Source organism: Lepidothrix coronata, unplaced genomic scaffold (assembly GCF_001604755.1).
Source record: "Lepidothrix coronata isolate B3197 unplaced genomic scaffold, Lepidothrix_coronata-1.0 Scaffold80, whole genome shotgun sequence".
In the NCBI taxonomy this organism is placed as follows: Eukaryota; Metazoa; Chordata; class Aves; order Passeriformes; family Pipridae; genus Lepidothrix; species Lepidothrix coronata.
Window position 1 is genome coordinate 3,722,538 of NW_016690260.1, and position 16,663 is coordinate 3,739,200.

A 16,663-nucleotide genomic window follows, 5' to 3' on the forward strand; every position below is an offset into this window, starting at 1 on the left:
TCTATGAAGCAGTGGAGTTAAATTCTGAGGGAAATGCTGTACAGTTTTCTTACGTTCCATGGTGGAAGCCTGCTCTGATGAAGATAGACTAGTAGATAAGCATAAGTGAATCTACATCTTCTACATGTATTTTGTGTATTTTATTTCTGCCATTTATTGCAGCCATTTCTGGCTGACACTATAACTTCTACAACTGCTGAATGGAAAGTACACTAGTGTTACTTTTCTGCACCAATCCTTTACTTCAAGGCAACTTCAAGCAATTAAGTGATTCTTATTGGCTCTATTGAGCTATTTAAAATAAAGAATAGCAGCCAGCTTCTATCAGAGCCAAAAATAAGTTGACTTATCTTAAAAAAAGCATAATTATGTGACTGAACTTTCTTACTCTTTTGTGGACAGCGTGAAGCTGTTCTCCATGCTACACTGCCATGACAGAGATGCTGCAGTACTTTTTTAATGTATATTTATCTTTTTGAGGAACTTTTTATAATTATTCTTTTTTTCTTACTAACAACAAAGGTCTGGTGCTTATTCTTTGACTGTCACTTTATTTTCATTTGCCCTCTCCGTTTGAAAACCCATAGACTTCATTGCTAGTGTTCTAAACTGAGGGTTTAGAATATTATAAACTGAAATGTACAATTATTTTAGCCAAACAGATGGAGTTTGAGTCATTGGTATATAATACTATTTATCAAAGCAGTCCGCAGCAACTAGTGAAAGTTTTAAGGAAAATGCTAAATTGTGGTTTCAAAAAAGACGAGATTACATTCTGCCAGATTTAAACCCTGTAATCTTACCAGTGAGCACAATACAGAGTCAGTATAACTTTGTTTATTTACATTTGCGTTTGTGGTCTTAATTGGCAGGCAATTAAACTAGAGTTCTCAAAGTTTTGGCAAACAACATTGTAACAGAGAAAGATGATAGATATGACAAACAGATGTCTAAGCTGCGTGTATGTATGTGTATTTAAGCAATTCATGTCAACGTTACTACTGGAAATGTTCAATATTAAGTTTTAATTTGAAAGAGAAGTACTATTTAGGATTAACAGCTTTGCTAGTTTCAGATATATTTAAAAAAGCAAAGTAAATTGTTAGAATTGTGGCCCATGTCTTGCTCATGATGTTCAATGTTTTCATGATATCAAGATTCTTAAATAATTTGAAAAGCCTGTGTTAAGCAACTTTTGCCTGTGAATAGACAACAGAAGTCAACAAAAAATATCTTGTTAAGTTATCTGCTCTGGTCAGATAGCAAATACCAATTCACTGCAATACTAAACATTCCAGTGATCTCTGAAAGGGTTTAACCACATTAAAATTTTTTGCCCATAAGACCTGTTCTATGTACACCATACATCAGCGGTTCTGTGTGGAAAGCAGGAAGATGTTTTGGTCATACACCTTGCAGTTGCCTTTTGGTAGGAGTGATGCCAGCTGCATATCCCTTCACCTCTGCTCTAATGGTGTCTGGCCAGCACAGGAGCGCCTCTTCCCTCCAGCCATTTCTAACTGCCAGTGCAACTACTACTGGTTATTTTGAGGAGCAGAATAATCTACACCTATTCTAAATTGTATCAGTGATCAAATAAGATCAATATATGATGAAGTACAAAGCTTTGAATTACAAGAACTGGTCCAGTTCTCTTGTGAGATGGCTCAGCTGTGTGAAGGAATAGAACCACAACAGTGGGCTCTTGCACTGGAACTCCACGTATTTATATATTGTTATGTACTTATAGTGAAGCACCAGACAGCAATTACTTACCATAAAGTTTATATTTCTATTTTGGATGAGTTTCATGCCTGTTAAGAATTTGACTATTAATGATAGTGTCCTGTACATTAGATACATGATGATCAGCTATTCTATAAAGCACTTAAATATCTGAATAATTAAGTGTTAAACATTAAGATTTTTATATCAACTAAATGTCATATTATGTCAAATTTTATGAGTTTCCATTCAGCTTTCAAAGACAATGTTATGCATTTTTATTAAAAAACCTGTGTTTTAACAGTCCCATGAGTGGTTGCTTACTCTGGATTTAACTGTAGTTTAATTTTATCATCAGAATGTCGACAAATTATTATGAAATATATAATTTAAGTGAGTGAAACCACAGAGTGAATAACGTGCTAGCTATGGATGAATACAGAATTGAATGCCAACCAAAGTATATTTTATGGTATATTTGCTTGTATTTATTGCAGTAAGCAGCTTTATTACAGCATCCTCCTAATTATTATAATACATTTTGGGAAGAAAATTAGATACGAAAACTGTTTACAAAACCAAATCAGAATACTGTTTAGCATTATGCCATCAGAGCTGAAATTTTCAAGATTACAGGTCTATTTTCTTCTCTCTTTCTTGTTTATTTGTAAAGAAACCTGAATGTGTATTTTTGTCAGCTTTAAAAAGGAATTTTCACATAGGAAGGAAACTGATGTCTAAGCACTTTTATAGAGGAAACATTTTTCAGGACCATTTATTTTAGTGTTCCCTTTGCTGTTAAGGCAGATACGCTCATTCAACACCCATTTTCTTCATCTGCTGAGTGTGTAGTGAAACCACAGAAAGATAAAGTATTGAACTCCTTAGCAATGCTTTCTTAATTGGCAAATATATGCTCTCAGCGAGATGAAAATAAAAGAGTTTGTGCTTGCATAGTGATTACACAATGATAATTCTTCCAGAATGAGAATTTAAGAGCGTCGTTCTTTTTGAGTTAATCTAGTGTAACTGTGAGAAAGCAGTACTCAGGGATGAACAATGTAATTTGGAGATTCTTTTGTTTTGTCTGTAGTGTTTTCTGGTTTGATTTTATACATGTTGAGTGGTCAGAGAACTACACTTAGAGATATTCTGAGATGGGTTGTGTTGCATCTAAGACAACTGGTCTTTCTGGTCTTCAAGCAAAAGGCAAAATTCTTCTTCAGACAATGACCAATAGAGTGAGGCTAGTTTACCTCGAAACAATGAAGAGAAGACAAGAAAACTGAAAAGAAAATGAAAGTAAATTGAAAAGGAAGCTTTAAAAAAATGGAAAGATAAATCAGCCTAGAGGTTGTTTTTTTAAGTGTGGTGGAAAAATCTGAGCTCAGTGTTTGGCTTCTATCTCTTGATTTTTATATACTGGTTGGAGCTGGGTCATTTATATTTAGCCCCTCTTGGGAGGAAGTACCTCATGTTGGTATATGATCAGTACTCACTTGACTAGAGGAGAGATTCATGGGTTCTTTTTTTAATTAATTCCAATATAGGAAAAAATGCCTTGTGCTTTCTGAAATGACAGGAGAGTAATGTTAAAATTCCTTAAAAGTCTTTGGGGTTTGGAGGGATTTAAAAGTTTGTTTTGAAGCTTTTACTTGAGTCATCCTTACTATGTGAACATATATGTGTAATTGTGTAGTTCATGATTATGCTGTTTTATTTTGTTGTGTTAAGACTTCTGAATTTGTCCTTTGCGTGATTTTCTTGCAGTTGATTTGGAGCTGAGCGTGTAAAATAAGCTGTACTAAAATTGGCAGACCTTAAAAAATTTACAGCGTCTTAGCTTAACCATAGCTTTGTGCAAAAAGTGTTATTTTGAAAAACATAGTTGTTTAACCAGTTTGCATGAAAATGTTATGAATAAAATCCTTTCTTATTTTAGACAGATCACATGTCCTTAATTATTTTTTCTGCTCCAAATGGTGATAGGATTACATACAAAGTTCATTTTAGAATTAGTTTTAAAATTTCCTGGCAAACCATATATAATGAACACAAATGAGATGTTTTATCTGCTGTTTTGAAGCTCAATCTGTATTTCAATTTATCTCACATTTACAATGAAAAATGTAAACACATTGTATGCAGCTGAATTTTTTACTTTTGAGGTTAGACAATGAAGGTGTACTTGCTTTTCTTCATCTCCAACTCATCTGCTTTGAGTTTAACACAGCTTTTTTTAAAAAAAAGGTATGTTAGTAAAGGCTATTAAGTTTTGTTTGACCTTCCTTTCTCTTTGGGGTATTCAGTGGAACCTAATGTGAAGTTATGATCCCCAAGCCTGATTGATATGTAAACATAAGGCAGATGGTGTAGAGATGATTCTGCTGATAATTGATTTCTCAGCTACTCATGAAGATACTTTGATTACAGTGTGTTTAAGTAATTATAACATAGTGTTCAGTGTTGGTCTTGTTAGTAAGGAGCACATGGGAAACAAGTTACACATTATTCGTGCCCAACAAAGGATGCTCTGTGGCGTGACCATTTTAATTTCTAATGCTAGATTAGAAACATAGTGTTTTAAAATATGTCATAGAGCAAGGTAAATACATTAAACATAGACTGAATAAAAAATTAAGTACATAGTTTTGGGCACAAATATTTGTTTTGGAAAGTATTTGTTACTATATGAAAGAAGCCAGTATGCTGGAATTCAGATTTCACTTTACATGCAGATCGTTAAAAAGTCACATGCTTGTTTTCATGTTTATGAGTTCTGGTTATAATGTAGTTTACTTTATCTTCTGTAAGAATTTTGAATGACAGTGCCGGAAAAAAGAAAACATTAATGAGATTTATGTAGAAAACATTCTGTCTTTATTTGTTCACGCTCATCTGCTATAGTAAGCACTGTTTACTGAATATGTTGATGGTGATTAGCTGACAATAAAACACAAGCACTTGCATAAAGCAAAACAGTATGTTAAGATCATGACAGTGTTTGTTAAAGCAGTGTTCCAAACAAACTGATGTAATTTGAGATTCAACATTGTCCACTCCATAATTAATTATCTCTTTTTTGTTCTGTTCTGCAATAGGATAATTGACAGTCTAGATGGAGTTCGCTTGTTATGGTCACTGTTGAAAAATCCTAACCCAGATGTTCAAGCAAGTGCAGCTTGGGCTCTTTGTCCTTGCGTTGAAAATGCTAAGGTGAGAAAGTATTGAAAGTAACAGATTTGTTATATATATACACACACACGTACAATTTTTATGTTTGGATCATTTCCAGCAATAGTTTGCTGTTTGCTACTTAGACTCTCCTTATTTCTTTCTGTTAACTGCTTAAAAAACATACATATTCACTTTTCAAAAGTAAATAGTCCTCCATCTAGCGCTCATTATATAATATGTTTTGCCTTTATGGTGTTTATGGTATTTGGAAAATATATTTTAATAACTTACCAGGATCTAACTTACTGTTCCCAAATAAAGCATGCTGAAAACAGAAAGCTTCTACTCACAGGCTATGAATAGCACAGGTAGTTGTAGTTGTTCTCCACTATGAGGTACTTCAGCTATGTTCTCAAGAGACCATCATTTGATTTCAGAGCATATTTCAGACTCAGTGCCAATGTAATCCTTAGGTTTTCTGCTCAGACTGCCAACAAAAAGTGCCAGCTGTGAATAGTGGTGGTTGTGCAGGTCAGTTGTGCGCAGAAAACTGAGCTATTCATGTATTTTGTGTCAGTTTCCAAGTAGAGATAAAATGGTGAGTATAAGCTGCAGGTCATCTTCTGGGAATCCTCACCACTGACCTGCGGTAGAATAAATGGGCAAGGTTTTGTTTCCAGTTAGAAGTTTCCTAGAATACCAACTTTATTCCTTAATCCTTGTACAATAATAGCTTCCATTTCTAATTTACTCCATAATCGATGCAACTTTTGCATCTGCTATCTATTCTACCACAAATATATATCCTTCTACATATAATTTGAGATCTTGACTATGTAAAGAGCGAAAATTCCTTCAAAGTGCTAGATATCCTTAGTATACTTTGCAGGCAGTATTTCCTGCTTGGAATTGAGCACTGTTTGGCTGCTATTAATTTATATAGATGATTTGATGTAGATACAGATATATGAATAAAAGTATTATGAGAATATTTGTTCTTGATTTTTATAACTTAAGAATTTCGTGTTTCTTCACAATGATTTCTGCAATCGCAGCTTGCCATTTTTCAGACATGCTGGTTATTCTGAATTATATTTTCATCTTTTTTTTTCTAAATGTACACTCTAGTATAATAAAGTTTTTTTTGTATCTAAATATACCTGCTTCTCTCTTGAACAATATTGCTATAACTGAATGTTAAAATACTACTTGATTCGTACTAAGGTAATACTTACTATGTGTAAGATTCTGTGACCTGCAGAGTCAGAATAGAACTGCACATTGCTAGAATTTCTCCACTAAAAGCACTTTTTCAGAAACTAAGGAATAGAGGACAGCTACTGAAATTATAGATTACATGGATTTTTTTTCTTGTTTTTTTCCCCAGGATACTTGATGAGTGCAAGCTATGTACATCCTTAGTGTAGCTATCCCCCTTTCATCTCTCTTGGCTGCCTGCCCAAATGCTAATCTGTGACCCCACAAAGAGTTCTTTGTGTGAGCCTGCGGCCAAGTGGCACACTGAAACAAGCCTACCAATAATACCCTTTCCGCTGACACTGAATAGAAAGAAATATGTATAAAGCAGTGATTATAGCCACAGTGTGGAAGTACAGCAGCTATTTCTATCTAAAGAAAATTTTTTATTTTTTGATCAGAGTTAATATTATTCAACAATTTGCATGATCTTCCAAGAAGCAGTTTGGTTTACGCAGTGCCTGATTCAAAACCAGTAATAAGGGTATGACTTTAAAGGATTATGTGCATTCTGGCTCTTCCAAGCCTGTACTTGGGACTGCAGACTGTGTTTCAAATAGCTGTGAGCATGGAATCTGGATTTGTTTTCTTTCTGTGTTCTTTTGTGGCAGCTGTAGTGGTTCTCTTCTGTGTTATGGAGGCTCGCAGACGAAATTGAACTTGTTAATAGTATCAGAAACAAATTTTTATAACATGTCATGCAGCATCCATTTTCCCACATAGACATTTTCTGTACAAGGAATTTAAAAGTTATTTTTGATATTTATAAAACCTTAGAAGCCAATCAATCTTTCTAATAGGGTGGTTATTGTCACAGCACATGAGTACGTGTTTCTCTCTCATGCACTTACTCTCGTTATAATCTGTTTAGGACTGGGGGGTCCGTCATTGCTGTTTTACCATTAGGGGATAAGAGTCACAAAAGGCCAAGGCTTGAATTCTCAAGATGTTTAGATGTTTGTCAGTTTTGAGCTTTTGGGTCTAACTGGTTTGCCTGCTGTTAGGCAATTAATTGCAAAAGGAGAAGAATCCAAGTTCCCATAGACCTAGATTATATGTGTTGACAGTCATATCATGGTAGCTGTTTCAGAGTGCTTCCCATGGAATAGAATTGTATCAGTAGGATATAGCTAAGTGATATTGTTTGTTACAGCAATATGACAAAGTTCAGTGATATTTGGTCCATAACAGATCTATGACTTTTTAAATAGAGGATGTAAATTGTACACTCTAGTACATAAACTGTAGCTCTGACAACCGTAATATTAGTTTGACATCAATCATCACTTCATATGCCAGCATTAGTTCTAGGTATGTTTAGCCTGAAGAATTTCTTGTAGAGTGAAGATCTTACTGTCAGTGATACAATTTGTTTGGTAGAACTCTTCTGAGAAAATTTGCATAGCACCTGAAAGTGCTAAATGTGAATTTTAGACAAATATGTCATGGTTTTGGATAAAGTAGTTCATACATTTCTTTAAAATCTAAGACATAAAGAGACAAGAATGTAATTTATTCAAAGGAATTATCTTCATAGAAGCAGATTCTTATTAATTAGTTCCTTACTTCCAAAAGGAAACATTACTACTGTAGGCACATTGGTAGTGACAAAGTGTAAGTGCGCTGTCCAAGAAACACAAATGATTATGAAAAATGGCTAGGAGAAGTCTACTGAACTCTGTTGATGTTGGAACAGCAATATTTGGTTATGATGCTTCTTTGAAAAACAGTATTTGTAATGTTCTCCCAACGTACATCAGCCCAAACAGAAACATTTAGAGAAATTCTACAAAAATGTTGTTGGGGCTATTATAAAAATCATCCAAAGGCATTGTGCCAATAAGAGGAACGCTGCCAACTTGAGTTTGTATGAAAATACCTATTTCCTCATGGAGTAACCTTCTGCTAGAATCTTTAAATAAATTAAAAAAAAAAGAAAAAATAAAAAAAAAAGTTGAAGAGGTTTATTTTCTGTCCTCATATTTAGTAGAGTTTTGGGTGCAAACATTAGAATAGGAATGGTAACGTCAGGCATCGTGTTTTTCTGTCCTTTTCTACTTGCATATCAGCTTTCAACTTTCAGTTTTAAGTAAACAGACAGAAACTGGGGGTTTGAGAGACTAGAAAGTTATTCTGTTTTCTTAAATGTACTTGTAAAATGACATCTCACACTTTTCTAATAAATCGTGATTTCAGCTCTGCAGTGGAATACCATGGGTGTGATGAAAGATGATCAGCCATCTGAAGTTGTCTGTGCATTTCATTCATACAGGGAATGTCCATGCTGACACATGAGAAACCAAAACCCAATGAAAACTAAACCAGGTTTACTAGGGAAGGGGTAATGAGATGGGTATGTGTGAAGGTCAGTTAGTCTTCAGTCTTGCAACAGTATTATATTCTGAGGAAGTGACTTCTGCAGCCAGCAGTCTGGAGTTAACCTGTGGGTGGAAAATATGCTGCTGATGACCTATGCTATGTAGGATTCTTACAAAGATTTTGCTTGTTATGGAAATTTTAACGTAACCATATGTATGAAACCGCAGAGAGCATTTCTTTACTAAAAGTAACAAAGAAATGTACTTGAACTTGGAAATTCTTCTAATATATAACAAATAGTAAAATTATTTGCTGTTTTAATTAAGATGCTTTCTTTACACATTTTACTGGTTTAAAACTGTAGTGTAAAAAGATAATCATGCTCCATACTGCACACTGCTGTTAATTTGTTTTATATTTTTAAAATTTTGCTTTAGCAGTACCAATACATTTTTGTTTACTTACAATTTTTTGGTTGAGCCTATAATGTCAAAATTCCCTACTTGCATATGTACAGTTTCTTTGTTTTCCCTCACTATGCTTCTTGCAAGTCTATACAGAAACCTTGGCAGTTCAAGGTTACTGCTCTTACTGCTCTCTTTCCATTTTCCTGTTTTCTCTAGGAGTATGGTTATTTTACTTCAATCATCCCTACTTCTCTATATTTGCTCTCATTTTATGCAGTTTTTAACCCCTGATATCTGGATTTAGACCTTCCAGATTATAAGAATTTGTTATGAACTAAACTTTAAAAGCATACTATAAGGGAGACAAAAAGGAACTTTTGGTTTGCCCCTCAAGCCTTCCTAAGAACCAGGGTCCTTGGAGATTTAGAACACCCAGGAAGCCAGACCTGGCTTGGTGAATCCATATCTGACTGCCATGCCTGCAGGGTACATGCAGAAGCAGCCCATCCACTGATTCTTGACACAGGCTGCCTAGTTTAGTGAACCAGCTATCAGGAGTTGTCTGGGGCTCCTGTAGACATGTTGGAGATCCCAAATGGACAGGCATAAATTGCTCTGAGGTCCTTAATGTCTACAAATACAGGAGTTCAATTTCCGTAAAACACATAAACTGAAAGCTGTGAAGCGAAGGGAAAATAAGGGTCTAACCTGTATTTCCCTCACAGAGGAGCCTTGGGTCCCAAGTTCCATGCAAAGCAGCTGCCTGAGAGCTTGGAGACCATGAGAAGCCAAAAAACTCAGGAGCTCCTGGAGACCTGGCTTTCCAGCTGTTTGGCAGCCCATCAGGCAAGAAGTCAGGGATTCTATGAAAACTAGAAGCCAAGCAGCCTGGCAGGCTCCTCACCAGCCATCTGGCTGACAAGAGAAAAGATGAAGAGACACATTGGTAATTTAGCCTGCCTTTCTGCCTGGTTTCTGTCAAAACTTTTCAAGAAGTCGTTGTGTTCTTATGGAAGGTTTTGGTTCCATTCCATTAGCATTTTCTGATGGAATACTGTTCCACTGGAAAATATTTGACCAGCTTTTCTTGTAGCTTAGTTTATAACAGCTACACATGCTAGTCAACAGCTTGTCATGTAGCTTCTGTACTTTTAAGTCAGGCTTGCTAATTGGATTTTATAAGTCTAGAAAAGGCTTAAACCCCATCCGCCTCCAATTCTTTTTCTCCTTCCTTCTCTGTTTTTCCTTTTTGTCCATCTCACTCTTTTCCTGTCTTTACCCTCTCTCTTGGAACTTCCGTAGTTCTTTAGGCAAGAAAAGAGGATGGAGATCATTGTTTCATTTACTGCATAATATAAACCATAAAATTTAAAGCAATCATTTTATCTAGTGCTGAAGCTTTTGATTGAACTAAAACATATTTTTTACTCAATGCTGCTTGTTCACATTCTCAGTGGTCTGTGATGGTGAGTGGTAAAATATGATATGATTGCCTTCTTAAGTGCCACTCTATTTCATGGAACCATGCCAGAGTTGCAAAGACACAAACAATAACTGTTATAACAGTTTATCAGTTTGTGTTGTCACTGCATTGATTGTTTAGATAGACTATCCTCAGAACATTCCAATAATGCCGTCTTACACCTCTACAATACAAAACTACATAGCAGTGATGACTGTCTCATAAATGTATTAATAATTATACAAAGCTTTTTTAGATGTGTTTGAATTCAATTCAATCCAAAACCAATGGAAACAATCTTTAGTTTTTCCAGTTATTCAACATTAGTTGTTTCTCACACTTTGATTATTTAAATGCTCCTCAAGATAATCTAAAAGAATTGTGGCCTCAAAGGACTTTGATATTAGTAGTTCCACTGCTTCGGTGAAAAAAAAATTAGGATTTTGGCATTTGCCCAGGACTGAACTTCAGGTTGAGTCTGCCAGATTAAAAAGTAAAGAAAACAATAGACCAAAGGACTACTAAAAGTTGCATTATTGACTATGTAGACTTGACTGTTGTTGAAACTGTCAATAGAAATACACTTGCAAAGCATTTGACTGTGCTATGATTAAATCCCTAAAGAGCCAGGAGTGAGGAATTCTGCTCTTACAGGCTATTGAGTAGTATTGGAATAATCTTAAAGTGACTCTGCTTTGTTGCTATGGCTTTAGCTGCTTCAGTGAGGTAAAGAGGACAAGAAAATTCTTTTTGTTGTCCACTCTTGTTTTCCCAACACATTGCATTTGTCCAACACAGAAGAAAAGTTATGAGATGTAGTGGTCTCATCTTACTAGATGTTTCTTCATCTGTTCTGCTACAGTGGAAGCCTCTGTACTGTATAAACAGGAATAAAATTAACCTTTAAATATAAAATAATATGATTAACATTACCGTAGAGTTATTTAATAAGAAAATTTAATAGAAACTTGCCTATATAAACTCTTTCCCATTTTCATTGAGCAGCTATAATATAGAAACTTCTGTTGCATTTCTTTAATTTGAATTTTAAATTGGTTTGTGCATTAGGATGAGAAGTTATTCAGTTGGCAATAGTGAATGGAAATAGACAGCTTCATTCATTAAAGAAAAGGTAGTTTAAAGATGGCTCTTGATGACTAAAGTTTGTATTCACAGCCATGCCATCACTTTTTTGTGCAAAAGCAATTCAATTTGACAAATTAACTTTGACACCTTAAGCTTTTTATGTTGTTCTAAGAGTGAAATACTACTTGTTTTTAGTAGAGAAACTTTTATCTTTCAAGGGGAGTATTTTTAAAGATAAACACAATGTGTTTTTGTAATACAGTGTTTATCTTTAAATCTTTCAAATAAAGAAAACAGTATTCACTTTGGAAGAAATAAGAATGGAAATAAGTTACAAAAGAATCCAGTAGTTCTTCTGCAAGAACTGTATGTCTCAACTTAAGACTGATGAACTTTATTTACTTAATGAGAATAAACACAAAAAACCATATAATATGATGATGAGGGAACTCAAAAATCCCAAATGTTCTCCTTGTATAAATACTGCAAAGATCAAGTGATTTTTCCAAATCTGTCTTTCTGTGAATACCATGATAGTTTCTGCTCCTAATTAAAAAAAATGTGGAAAGCTGGTCTGTCTCACAATATTTCTGCTTTTGGCTGAAGCCAATATAGAAAAAAGTGAAAAGGGAAAGTTAACTAAATTTTGTTAATAGTCATGCAGTTCAGCAAGATGAAAATATGTGATTAGAGTAGCGGGATGAGGCTTTTATTAGCACAGCAGGTAACTTTACTGGCCTCAGCATCTATGCCAGATAGATTATGTTTCTTTACTGCTTGAGATTGCAAAATCCTCCCTATGAATCCAGTTTTAAAATAGTATGTATCACACTTTCTGAGGATGAAAATTTTGCAGTCAGCTAGTTAGAAGATGTGGTCACATGAAGTCATGAAAACTTCTGTTATCTCTTCCTGTCTTCTTCAGCCACTTAAAATGTAATTTAGCAATCCATACTTCTTATATGTCGCCTCAGGTTAAATATTACATTAAAAGGTATAACAATGATGAAGATTTAAAATTAAGTTATTTGCTGTTAATGCAGTAAAGGCTTCTTCCCCTTTTCAATTTTTTTAAACATTTTTATTGCTTCTTTGAATGTCTTTGCGTTTGGCCACTTACTTTGTTCAGCTCAGGAAATATTATTGTTAAAGCAGATGTATTCAACCTATCATTAACACATGCACTCAGATGTATACAATAAAATTATCTATTTTATTGCTTATCAGTGATTTTATCAATATTTTTCTCTAGAAAGACTTTGTCTTAGATTTTATTCTTACCATGCCATTTTTTTTTCCTGCCTAATTCTACTTGAGAAGCCTTGTTAGGACAACTAAGAAATAAGATTTTGTCACAATAGGTAAGGGAGGGGGGCACCTGCATAAAACGTACTACGGGTAAATATGAAGGCTTAACGCACACTGATAGCTGGACATTACAAACCCTTTGGGTTATCAGACAGAGTAAGTTGTTTGTCAATTAATATAGAAGATAGAATTTAAAGATTCTATTTATTTCTATTTGAAGCACAAAGTAAAAAACTATTTCTGAGTTAATATTGGAGTATATTATTTTTCTTCTCTTATGATAATAAAAAAGATATAGATGAAAATGCCTGGCAGCACTTGGAAACTAAAGTCACAAAGTTACTTTAGACTTTATACTATGAGCAGCTATCTGATCATTAATGCAGGTATACTCAAAGAACATAGATTCAAAAGAATTAAGTCCAGAGCTCTGCAATTACGGGCACAACTTCATATAATTTCTCCTTTAAATATATTTGAGGTATGGCAATTGTATATAACAAATACACATATTTCAGTTTTTAAAAAAAGTAGAAATTTACTGTACAAAGCAAGTATGTGGTGTTTCCAAATGATACAAAAAAGCGATTACATTAGTTCTTTAAATTTCTTTGAAAAAAAAGAAATCTTGTACATAACATAATGGACTTTGAAGCTCTCATTTCAGTCCTTCTTTCAGCTTGTTGTTCTTCGAATTTCTTGCCATTTTGCTTTTCTCTTTTGTCTTGCACAGACCACCAGACTACACCCACAATCACATTTGGGAAATTTTCCCGACATGTGGTTTCTGCAGTTTCCCTCTGCTTTTCTTCACTGGTAGAAGGTTCTATCCTCCTGTTTAGCTGGTTTCACAGATGATTATTAAAACTCTTTTCTTTTACTTACTGCTGGATTGTTTATATATTATCCCATCACTTCAGTTGGACTGTACTCCTTTACAAAATGTGGAAAGTATAAGCTTGTCAGAAGAAAAGTTTAACAAACAGGGTTATAATCACCTGGAAAAAATATGTACAGGTAGGAAAATACAAAATGTACATATTGGTTCATTAAGATGAGATACAAGCTATCTTACCTCTTCATGGAACATCTCTCAAAAGCAGGAATAATAATACACAGATATCTGAGCTGTGCAGAAAAGCAGAATAATCTTCAGGGCGCCTTTCAAATCTTAGACACTACTGTCTCTGGGGCATTTACACTGTACTGTACTGGGGCATTTACCTGTTGAACAGAAGTCTTTCTCATCTCCTTTCTTATCTCCTTTCTCATCTCCTGAGCCAGTACTTATGCACAAGGTAACACACACTTCTGTAGTGACTTTCAAGGAATGTAAGTAAATATAAAATATCTCATTTTCTTTCCTTCTCCTGTGTCTGGTCACTTAGCTGCCTAGCCCTTGAATACATATAGATAAGAAATCTGTGTGTGTAGAAAACTTTCTCTGTAACTCTACCACCTTTGGTCAAATTTTAAAATTTCAAGACAAATATGAAAACTGATACTGAGAAACAGTGTTTTTATTCAAGTGATTGTCTGTAGATGCATTTACATGGTGGTATGCATACACTAGCAATGACAGAGGAACATTTATGCTAGGGTATGCATGGGAAACCTGCCTTTACATGCAACTCACATGGTAATAGAGGTGGCAGAGCCTTTCCTTCTCTGTTTCTCTCAGTTGCTTTTCTGAGCCACAAAACTATATTGTCCTTCTTCTGCATTTCAATTCTATTTTAATTTCTATAAGGACTTCTGTTATTTGTTCATTCTGGGTTTTTTAAGGACTTCAGCTTAAAGTTTTCTCTTGGATACTGCCCTTTTTCCATATCCCATGGCATCTGGTTTTTACCCTCACACTGTATGGCTTTAACCTCTCCCTTCCAGTCTCAAGATTTGTACTGCCTGTGGCAGAAAATGTTTTATTCCCAACATGCCTACCCACTGCTTTTGCTTTCTGTGAGAAGGAAACATCACAGCCCAGAGTTCTGTTTCACGTTTAGCCCCAGAACTAAAAGAAGATGAGCTGCAGCATCTTCTGAAATCTTTATTTACCAAGTCCATGAGCAATTTGATGGATTCACTCAGCAAAGCTAATGCATTACAGTTGGACCCTGCTCTGTATCTATTTTGTAGTCAATAGTTGATATATTTTCTTAAGTATTCCTGTAGGAACAGAAGACTTAAGTTAGCCAAAATTAAGTAATTTGCTAGTTTCTGTATTTACTGGACAAAGAACCTTAGAAGAACTAGTCATCTTTCCAGATCCACATCTGAAAGGTTGAAAATCTAACAGAAAATGTCTGGCTAGATTATAGCTTGTAAAAAGAAGTTCTGATAAAACACAGGTATCTATGCTTACTATAGAGGTCCGCTCCACTGATGGGCCCTTTCAAGTAAAAATGGTCATTTCTCTAGATTGTGTCGCAATACTAGAATTTCCATTCAACCCTTTGTTAATTATTATGTTTACAATGAAGTTTCTGAAAATGCTGCTGCATTTTACAGTGTTGTCTTTCAGGTTCTGTATAACTAGGCATCCTGAGAACCCGTTCTAGATGGTTGATGGCAATATGTTGCTTAGTGTTACCCACAGATTGAGTAAACATGTTAAAAATCATTCAAAGTAGTAGATATTTTCCCACTATGGCATTGGTTCTGTCCACAAAGAAACTGAAAATAGATCTAAAATAATGTAATCTTAAATGGTGGAACATCTTACCAAAGAGAGAGATATATTTCTTTTCAAGCATCTCTGTTTAACAGAGTGTGATGAATCTTTGTGTACAGCATTGGTCAGTGACTGTGTAACTTAACGTTCAGAATCTGTGCTTAAACAAAATTTAGATTTATTTCCAATGTGCTTTTAAGGTACATGAAGTACCTTATGTGCTGCATGTCACTTCATCACATACTACCAGTTCCTCTTTGCTTGAGGCAACCAAGTGAATCCCATACCTGTTAGTTCAGCCTCACAGTGCCAAAACTACTGGTTTCTAATTTACATATGACGTGTAAAGATGTGCTTGATAATATGAGTTCACAAACACAAGAGCATGAGAACAGGCAATGATGTGTCAGACCAAAGGTTCACTAACACAGTATTCTATTTCTCATACTAGCCCACAAGGGATGCCTAAGAAAAGGTAGAACAGGGCAAACTTGTAGTCTTGGTTCCCTTCCCAGACTGCTCTTCCACCTTCAAGAAATCTGTGGCTCAGGAAATTTCTAAATCAGAGGGAATACTTTCATATTGAATAACCGTTAATGGATTTTTTTTCCCTCTAATTTGTCTAACATGTAAACTTCTACGAGCCACTGCAGTCCTGCTCCAAGGACTTCCAACTTCTCAACTGTGCTTTGTCTAAAGATAACTTTGATTCTGAACATGCCACCTGCTAATTTCGTCTGATGTTCCCAGTTCTTCTCCAAGAAGAGAGATCCCGGTGTGCCCTTTCACTCTACTTAAGATTCTGTACACCTGTATCACAATGCTCCTCCTTTTTCTCTTTTATTGCCTTGAGTGTCCTAGTTGGTTAGTCATTCCTTCTACAGAGCAGTTCCCTACCCTGATTATTCTTGTCTTTCTCTAAATCTTTTCTGATTTTATTATAACTTTTTCAAGATGGAAAAAATGGACCAGATCTGACCACTGTATTCAAGCTCAAGACACTCTTTTCTATATCATTTCTAAGGGCATACTTAGACATTTTTCCAGTGTAATTTTTGTGTCCTATTGTGTCATATATTATATTGATTTTTCGTACTCTGAGGTGCACCATGGATCCTCCAGAGTAGCTGTCATGACTTGTGTAACTTCCCCTCTTAAATATACCTGAATACTTGTTTGCATCAATACAAGAAAATAATATTACCACTCCTTTGTCTTAGCTGTCAGACTTAATGTAGGAAATAGAAGACA

General features: G+C 34.9%; 1 protein-coding gene across 3 annotated transcripts in view; it reads left to right on the forward strand.

Annotated features, from left to right (window-relative positions):
• ARMC4 (armadillo repeat containing 4) overlaps positions 1-16,663 on the forward strand; it is a 78,966-nt gene that overhangs the window by 36,847 nt on the left and 25,456 nt on the right. For all 3 annotated transcript variants that reach the window (XM_017820298.1, XM_017820300.1, XM_017820299.1), the window contains one exon: positions 4,827-4,941. In XM_017820298.1, the coding sequence (XP_017675787.1) occupies positions 4,827-4,941 (115 nt within the window). The remainder of the gene's footprint in view (positions 1-4,826; positions 4,942-16,663) is intronic.